This window comes from Borostomias antarcticus, assembly GCF_949987555.1.
Source record: "Borostomias antarcticus genome assembly, chromosome: 17".
In the NCBI taxonomy this organism is placed as follows: Eukaryota; Metazoa; Chordata; class Actinopteri; order Stomiiformes; family Stomiidae; genus Borostomias; species Borostomias antarcticus.
Window position 1 is genome coordinate 18,396,740 of NC_140250.1, and position 10,000 is coordinate 18,406,739.

Sequence of the window (10,000 nt, forward strand, 5' to 3'; positions counted from 1 at the left end):
TCCTGGTCCTGGCGCCATGGTTCTAGTACAAATGCTCACTAAACACAGCAGCCTATAACGATGCCTAAAAACAAGACATAATGTACAGTAGCATCCCAGCGAACGGTGACATCACCGCACGCCTTCTCAGCGCTCCGCGGGACTCGTCCCCCTGACTCCGCCTCGTCGCCCTGACTCCAACTCGCCGCCCTGACTCCGCCTCGCCATGTCGCCCCCCGATTAAGTCAGCGAGATGACAAACAGACGACTGCTTCCAGAGCCGGCCTCACCAGCGCCGACAGCGTAGCAGCCCGGGCCCTGGGTAGGACGGTCCTCTGGCGAGAGGAAGCGATGCCCAAATATGGTTATTGAACCTGATTCTGGGTCGCTAAAGATTTACATCACCGCCGGCGTGAGTCACCGGCCACGGTTAGCTCAGGTGTCGCTGGCGCCCCGATAGGCGGCCATCTGTCCCTGGCTCCTGGAGACCGAGCGATCTGTCGTCGTGTTGGGGGGGGGCTGCGCCCAACAGCAGAACGGCTCCGATCAATACAGTAGAGACACAGCAGAGACAAACACAACCAACACCAAGCAGGAAGCTGGGGGTGTATATCAGGAACAGGAAGTAGGTGGGGGGGGGGGGGGGGGAGGCGTATACCAGCAACAGGAAGCAGGGGGTTATACCAGGAACAGGAAACAGGGGGTTATACTAGGAACAGGAAACTGGAGGTGTATACCAGCAACAGGAAGCAGGGGGTTATACCAGGAACAGGAAACAGGGGGTTATACTAGGAACAGGAAACTGGAGGTGTATACCAGCAACAGGAAGCAGGGGGTTATACCAGGAACAGGAAACAGGGGGTTATACTAGGAATAGGAAACTGGAGGTGTATACCATCAACAGGAAGCGAGGGGCGTATACCAGGAACAGGAAGCGAGGGGCGTATACCAGGAACAGGAAGCGGGGGGGGCGTTTACCAGGAACAGGAAGCGAGGGGCGTATACCAGGAACTGGAAGCGGGGGGCGTTTACCAGGAACAGGAAGCGAGGGGTGTATACCAGGAACAGGAAGTGGGGGGCGTTTACCAGGAACAGGAGGATGCCTCTGCTTTACCAATAACATGGCGGCGTTCCGAATCGCATACTTCTACTTCCTATTACGAGTACATACTGTACTACAGCTTCCCCTAGAAAGTATGTACTTTGACATACTACAGTACATGCGACTGGTATGGAAGTATGCGATTCGGAAACGCACCCCAGCTGTATTGTCTGACTATCCACCAGCCAAACGTGTGATTGTCCACCATGAAATCATCCTTGTAACCTCTTGTAATGTTGTCTTATCTGGTAATGCTATCTCAATAGTTATACTACTACTTCTACTTCTACTAATACTACAACTACTACTACTACTGCTGCTGCTACTACTACTACTACTACTACTACTGCTACTACTACTACTACTACTACTACTACTACTACTACTGCTGCTGCTGCTGCTACTACTACTACTACTACTACTACCATCCATCCATCCATCCATCCATCCATCCATCCATCCATCCATCCATCCATCCATCCATCCATCCATCCATCCATCCATCCATCCATCCATCCATCCATCCATCCATCCTTCCATCCATCCACACCCTGGTGGTACTCCTCACCCAGCCCACATCCCAGCCTAAATGCCCACAGGGAAGGCCTTGTCCTGCCTGCCGGCCCCTGTCCTGCCTCCTACCCTGACACAGCGAAGAAAGCGCCATTGTGTGCGAAAGGTCAGCGGGCTGATCTCTGTAACCGTTGCATCCATGACAAACAGTAACAAAAGCTCCTCTTTGGTCTCGAGCCGTGTGCTAAAATTAAACTCCTGCTCTGCATTCGCGCGAAAGACAAGACGTGTTCGTATCCGAGAGTCGAAATGACGACGTGAAAAAAACAAACGCACCCACTAGCACACTGACCCACCAGATCAGCCCTTCCCATCTCACCCAGGAGTGTGTTAAATATTCAGTGTGTCGGAGCGTAGGAGAATGCCCGTGTGCCCCCTGGCGTCCGGGCAGGGCGCCAGCGTGGAGGTGGCAGATCTGGGTAGCGGTAGGAGGCGGGGTTGTATAACAGCGCAGCGGGACGCCGTATCCCTGCCAAGCCCCGCCCCCCCCCCCCCCCCCACTTCCCTCTCACGCTCGCTCTACCTGTGCTCTCAGGCGATGTGTCCCGTCCTGCTCCGTCCAATCACGGACGCGCATGACGCCCGGGTATTTTAAGCCCGTTCCGAACGCTGCTTTTTTGGGTCTAAAAATGTAACGGAAAAATGTTTGCGCACGTCCGCCTACTGTAAGACGTGAAGCAGGGTGATGTGTGTGTACGTGTGTGCATGTATTTGTGTGTGTATGTGTATATTTGTGTCTCTTATCTGAACACACACACACTCATCTGAGCACACACACGCAAAGTGTTTTTTTGAGTGTGTGTGTGTGTTCAGATGAGAGACAATATATTCTACAACCACAGTAAAACGTCCTAACTTTAGTAAAAGTACAACATGCTCAGGATATGTTTCCTGAGGAATACGGGCGCGTTGCTCAAGCCACACCAGGTGTTAGGAGAGGCATGTTTCCATCGCTAGCCCCGCCTCCCAGCAGACCGGGCCCAGCGCAAAGTAAAGACGGGACTGTTTGCACAAACGAACGCGTCGCACACTGTAAACAACGTCATCGCTGTCGTTGCCAGGTAACGGCGCTTTTGAGCGAGCGGACGTCGCCGCGGGTGTTCCAGAGCCCGGTGTTGAAGGTTGTCACGAGGACGGAGTCAGAGTGACCCAGTGCTTGGGTAGCCTTGGTAACCTCCGCGGCCGTAGCTACGCTAACCTCACCGGCGGAACGAGACTAAATAAAGCGTTGCTAAGCAACTGGAACCAGGCGGGGTAATTCTTTTTTGTCCCCGCGCTATTAAAAGGGGAGCGCGGTCATTAACACGCTCACGATCCCCACAATGCCCCTGATGGCAGTGTTAAGTGTTTCCGTGCCCCACAATGCCCCTGATGGCAGTGTTAAGTGTTTCAGTGCGTACTGGGGCAGGAAGGTGGATAATTGCTCTGTGCTCACCACGCCGATGGAGAAGTAGTTGTTGACGATGCTGTAGGGCACCGGGTCGCCCTTCTCCTCCTTGTCGTCAGGGACGATGTCGATGTTCCAGCGGTCCAGCATCATCTCCGTGCTGTGCTCGATGTCCCTCAGGAACTTCACCAGGCTGCCTCCCTCGTAACCTGGGAGACGCACACACACACAGACCATTTCAGGTTTGGCCTACGCCGAAACACACACTTGAGACATGATGATAGCTAGTCACCTGCAGATACCCATAGAGTCATCTCTAACAGATACCCCTACCAGGCTTAGAGTCATCTCTAACAGACACCCATACCAGGCTTAGAGTCATCTCTAGCCATGTGACCCATACTCATATTTCATCACGCCCACGGTGGGACTCGAACCCCGGTCTCCCGCGTGACAGACTCCGTTTTAACCAGCTACGCCAGCTCTCTTCCTCTGCGCTGGTGGACTATATCTACACTGTGGGAGTGAGCTTGACAAACAACTCACTACCAACTCGGGACTCATGAGGACTCAGTTTCATTCTCTCATTGCACAGGTGCAGGTCTGGGCACCTAACGAGGACAGGCCTGGGTGCCTAACGAGGTCAGGCACACTCAGGAGACTCAGAGGACCCTGACCCACCGGTGTTGCCAGGTAGAATAGGGATGATTTATTTACTACGGACAGATCATAAACACTGATATTTCACACCCACATATACAGTACCGCCTTTATTATTAGACATGTTTTTGTACAATCCAGGCATCCTAAGCTATAAGTATATACTTGTTTACTTCTGTTTATTGTATTGCACTCTTTTACATGTAGATGTTTGTTTATCTACGTACTTTTATTTGTATTTACTGTCGTCCCGATTGTGCCTGGTTGTTGTTCTTACTGCGGTAACATAAGTTCCCCTCAGGGGTCCATCCATCCATCCATCCATCCATCCATCCATCCATCCATCCATCCATCTCTCCATCCATCCATCCATCCATCCATCCATCCATCCATCCATCCATCCATCCATCCATCCATCCATCCATCTCTCCATCCATCTCTCCATCCATCTCTCCATCCATCTCTCCATCCATCCATCCATCCATCCATCCATCCATCCATCCATCCATCCATCCATCCATCCATCCATCCATCCATCCATCCATCCATCCATCCATCTAATCTGCTCATAAAACTCAAGTGGTTTCAGAGAAAATCCCGCCGCCTTTTTAAACTGATTTTCCGAGAGCTGTTGCCTGTTCCAAAGCCCCCAGAGCCCGTTCACTCCAAAACATAATTCATACACCCGTGGAAGTGCTCTGTTGGCTTCCCAGTAGCTAGAACCAGCCAGCCAGAACCAATCTGTCCAAAGACTGGGCCAAATTAATACGCCAAGCCTATGAACACACATTTCACAAAGATTCTGCTTTGTGTATCAACCGCTCACTTCATTTTTATCCAGCAGTTCAAATGGTATCTTGAGAAGGCAATATAAAGGGATGAGGAAAAACACATATCCTGTGACATATTGTACATACACACACATATCATGTGACATACATACACACACACATATCATGTGACGTACTGTAAACATATCCCAAGCCTAAGTACAGGCCAGCATTTGTATAAACACAGCACGACATTTAAGATACAAGAACTAGAATATTTATCCCTCAAAATAGAATTCAGTGAATCTCTCCTCTATGGTTTCTAATACTATGTTTATCCTTCACAGCTTACACACACACACACACACACACACACACACACACACACACACACACACGCTTGCACACACACACACATACGCATATATACACACACACGCACAAAAATACACACACATACACACACATGCATGCACAAAAACACACACACACACACACACAACACACACGCACACACACACACAAATCTATATATACTGAACACACACACTCACACACTCACACACACACACACACACACACCCCCAGCCCGGCAGACTCACCCCCCCCCCAGCGGAGGCAGCGCGCCAGGTCATTCCCGGTTCCCAGCGGCAGGATGGCCACCGGTGGGCGCAGCGAGAAGTTGGCTTTATCTGCGCAGGGAGAGAGGACGCGCATCACGCCTGGTATTTATACATTTACTCTTTATTTACACTGGGCTTGTCCATTCTGACCTCGGTCTCAACAACCCAATACAACACAACACAGAGTACAACATTAGAGAGGTTAATAACATACAATATTATATATATTATATTATATACAATAAACAATACACAATAAACACCAGGATGACAGTATTACACAACTATACTGTGAATGGACAGGATAATGGATAACAGTATTATACAGTTATATTGTTGATGGACATGAAAATAGTATTAGCCTGACACTCGGACTGAATTACTTTTTGTTTCACTTCATTATTCAGTCTGAACAGGCTCCATTTACGGCTGTTTTCCAAGATGGGCGTCGCCGAAGGAGTCCTCAGCAATTAGTTCATCCCCTGACCAATCACAGCATTTGAAATCACATTCAAAGGACTGATTGGCCTGGTTGGAATTCCAACCAGAGATATCGCTCTGGATGAGAGAGCCTTTCCAGACCCTGATTGGCATTTCAAGAATTTGAAAATTCAGATTCAGGGGCTGGAGCCCGGCTATAATAGTATTACACAGCTATACTGTTGATGGACAGTATAATAGTATTAGTATTACACAGCTGTTAATGGGCAGGATAATAGTATTACACAGCTATACTGTTGATGGACAGTATAATAGTATTAGTATTATACAGCTGGTAATGGACAGGATAATAGTATTACACAGCTATACTGTTGATGGACAGTATAATAGTATTAGTATTACACAGCTGTTAATGGACAGGATAATAGTATTACACAGCTATACTGTTGATGGACAGGATATCAGTTGTTTAGGTTCTGCTGAATGCTGGTTATAGTAGCTACTGTACCTATGCAGTCTAGGATCCAGCCCACTGTACCGTCTCCTCCACATGCAAGGACCCGGAAGTCCGGAACATCGTGGAAAAAGTTGAGCCTGGGGGGAAGACACATTTAGCTCTGAGAATTTTGTCATCAAAATGGGTCCCAGTCATCTCGCGCATTTCGAGTGATTTTTGAAGTGATTTTTACACAGAATCCACATCAGTGCCCCAACACAGAGAGAGAGAGAGAGAGAGAGAGAGAGAGAGAGAGAGAGAGAGAGAGAGAGAGTGAGAGAGAGAGAGAGAGAGAGAGAGAGAGAGAGAGAGAGAGAGAGAGAGAGTGGTTAATATAACTCATCGCTGGCTCATGTTTCTTGTCAACCCCGTCCAGACATTAGAGAGAGTGTCACCTTCAAAGAGACCTTTAATGTGGGCAAAGACCAGGGTGTCGGCAGGCCTTTTCATCTGGCGCCTGACAGGCAGCTGCTAACATCCTGGGATGCCTATAAGGCCCTCTGGCCCGGTCCAGGAGACCTTCCCCTCTGATGCCTTTAGGACTTCTCATACTGCAGTTCATCAAAGGACTGGACAGGTTTGATCATGAAAGAAGTGTCTCTTCCTTGTTCTATGACCATTAAGCAGTGGGTTATTTTTTCCCCCAAAGATATTTACTGTACAACTCCACAAGTGCCAGGGAGTTTGGTTTGGTTTTGGTTTATTTTAGAGTAATTTTTTTTTTTTTAAATAAAATAATAATAATAATAATAAACACATACACATATAGTTCCGCACGGGCACACAGACCCAAGAAAGAAACAATATACAATTATTTAACTATCGAGGATAAATACACAGTAAAGTCAACAACTTATTTCCACTGTTGTCCTCTTTGGATCCCAGCAAGATAAGCAAGAACATATGCAGCAATGATACATTCAACATTACAAAACAGTTAATTCAGAGTAGATAGGAGAAGCTAGCCGAGGTAGAGCTGTTTTTGGACTGGGCCTATTGCATTGCTAGAGGATATGAGACAGGCAACCCCCCCTACTGGCCACTCAGGTGAACTGCAGATCAACCTTGTGATGCACGAGCATGCCTGCCCTCAGGGAAAATGTATACAGCAGAGTGTATCACATTAAACAAAACAGTGGCACGTCAGCATCAAATATTGATATACTTTAACCTCAATGCACTGAGCCTGACAACCCGTGACAATGTTTTATGTGGGCTTGGGGAACAAGCGTCAACAAGGTAGGACCAAATATGGACCCACATCAGAAGCAACAGGACATCACAGAGACATTGGTCCTGATCAAACCAGGCCAGGTCCAGCCTGGCTTATGACGGATGGGCATGAATGCAGCTGTTCTTTTGATAGTTCTGGACAAATGTAATTGCCTGTCCTACGCACTTCCCTTTAGGTGGTGAAGTAAGGCTTATCTGGACATGTACACATATTTGATTGAGTCAGCAGGTAGCATTAAGTGTAGACTCACAAGTGCACTGCATTGACCTTTGGCCATGTTAAATTGTGCTTATTGACCCTTATGGAACGTGCATATTAAGTGGAATATGAAAGGGCTGATGTGTTAAGCAATGAGAACTCACTTCTTGTTTACACAGCGTTAAGTAGTGGCCATGTTAATTTGTGTCTGCTGACTCTTAGGGAGCATGCATATTACAGTAGAATGTCAATGATGCGTTAAGCAATTAGACCTCACTTCCTGTTTATGTGACGTTGCATTGACATTGAGTGGCGGCCATGTTCATTTGTGCCCATTGACTCTTAGGGAGCATGCATATAAAGTAGAATGTCAAAGGGATGATGCGTTAACCAGTTAAACCTCACTTCTTGTTGTGAGAAGTGACGTTGAGTGGTGGCCATGTTAAATTGTGACCATTCACCCTCATGGAGTATGCATATTAAGCAGAATGTCTAAGGGATGATGCGTTAAGTAGTGTCCTCACTTCCTGTTTAACCCTGTCGGGCTCCGCCCATCAGCCAAAAATAACAGTTTTTTCTAAACAAATCACCCAGCTTCTGCCGCTCTCCTAAAACTAAAAGACTGTTGAGCTTGTTGCCGTGGAGCCCAGAAAGTGTGTGTGTGTGTGTGTGTGTGTGTGTGTGTGTGTTGCAAAGCAAGCTCACATAAGGCCCGCCATCTGCCCTCACACAGATCTTCAGTATTCAGTTATGTATCAGTATTTGCATGTGTCATTGATTTAGTGATGAGAAATGATGCACAATGTGTGTGTGTGTACGTGTGTGTGCGTGTGTGTGAGAGAGAGAGAGAAGGAGAGGGAGAAAGTGTGTGTGTGTGTGTGTGTGTGTGTGTGTGTGTGTGTGTGTGTGTGTGTATGTGTGTGTGTGTGTGTGTCTAAGCGTGAGAGAGAGAGCGAGAGAGAGAGAGAGAAAGGGAGACTGTGTGCGTGTGTGTGTGAGAGAGAGAGAGAGAGAGGGAGGGAGACAGAGAGAGCGAGCGAGAGAGAAGGAGGGAGGGAGAGAAAGAGAGAGGGACACAGAGAGAGAGAGAGGGAGGGAGACAGAGAGAGAAAGAGAGAGGGAGACAGAGAGATTTCCATGAGAGTCCTCACTCAAGTTCCCCCACACTCATCGAGTCGTATCGGGCGGCTCCTCTTTCATAGCCCACATAACACTTTCCCCATTCAAACCCAAGATGTGTCTGTACAGCCGCAACACTGTCCTCATTCACATCCACTCTCTGTGTCGGCGGAGGTGAAACACAGCACACCTCATAATTCAACAGCCAGCAAACAAACAGACAAGCCTCTGTGCTTCGTTAGCGCTGAGGTAAAGTGACTCCATTGACCAACCCCAGGCTTGCTCCTAATTACAGAATAGTGTCATTATGGCGTTCACTGCCAACATCATGTCTAATTATACAGCCAGCGCCCCCTGATCAGCAGCGATGCCGTTACATCACCCCATAATTAACCCCGCGCTCTCATGCCGACGTGTGTATTATCTACTAGTGGCCTAGAATGGGCCACTTCGGCTCTTGGTCGTGACAGGGTGGGGGGGGGGGGGGGGGGCGGGGGTACGGATAAGAGGTTGGTAGCTCTCAGGTGGGGGGTGAGGGGTGGGGGTACGGATTAGAGGTTGGTAGCTCTCAGGTGAAGTGGTCATACCACTTGTGCTGTTTGGGCCTTTTTGTCTCTGAATGGACTATTCCATTGCGCAACCCGACCAAGGTAGACGGTGTCCTCTGGCGAACGAGCAGAGTGTAACTTATTTTGTGTGTCTGTGTGTGAAGTGTGTGTGTGTGCGCGCGTGTGTGTGTGTACGTACGGTTAATATACCGAGTGGAATACGGAGGTTACATCTGGACTGGGTTTCGGGAGCGGTCGACTGACCTCCACAGCAGCGGCTGAATCAATCTTGGACAGACAGGGGTTGTCTGGAGGTGACCGGCGGACGGCGGTCTCATTCAGTCTGCAGCCGTGGATTCAAACGTGCCTCCCGGAGGAGAACGGCGCAGCCCGGCTCTGTGTCGTTCTACCGCCACGGGAGAGACTCTGACCGTTTCAAACGTCTGAAAAGCTCTGAGGCGCTCGAATAACGTGCTTCGGCCAAGGCGGACCGAGCGGACCCTGTGTATATTAGACGCAGGAAGTTTATTTGAGCCCCGGCTTGTGAGGAGGACTGTCCTCAAAAGTGTCTCCCGCAGGCGTCTCCGAGGCCAGGGGTGTGTGGCTAATGATGTGAGGAGGACGAGTGTTGGCTCTATGGTGTTGGTAATGCTAAATGCACTGCACTTATAGCGCTTTTATCCAAAGTGCTTTACAAAGTGCCTCTGATTCACCCATTCACTTACACACACACACACACACACTCACACACACACACACACACACACAAACGCCGACCCTACGATCATCAGACGACCCGCTCTACCACTGAGCCACAGTCGCCGTTGGTGTGTGATTTTCGCAATGATGCCCACACAAAGGACTTAGTGG

At 48.8% G+C, this 10,000-nt stretch overlaps 1 protein-coding gene across 1 annotated transcript in view; it reads right to left on the reverse strand.

The window, feature by feature from the left end:
• Positions 1-10,000, reverse strand: part of dgkg (diacylglycerol kinase, gamma) — a gene marked incomplete at both ends in the record, with an annotated part of 96,729 nt that overhangs the window by 36,033 nt on the left and 50,696 nt on the right. The window contains 3 exons of the mRNA XM_084451487.1: positions 3,090-3,250; positions 5,074-5,163; positions 6,044-6,129. Coding sequence (XP_084307613.1) covers positions 3,090-3,250; positions 5,074-5,163; positions 6,044-6,129 — 337 coding nt within the window. The remainder of the gene's footprint in view (positions 1-3,089; positions 3,251-5,073; positions 5,164-6,043; positions 6,130-10,000) is intronic.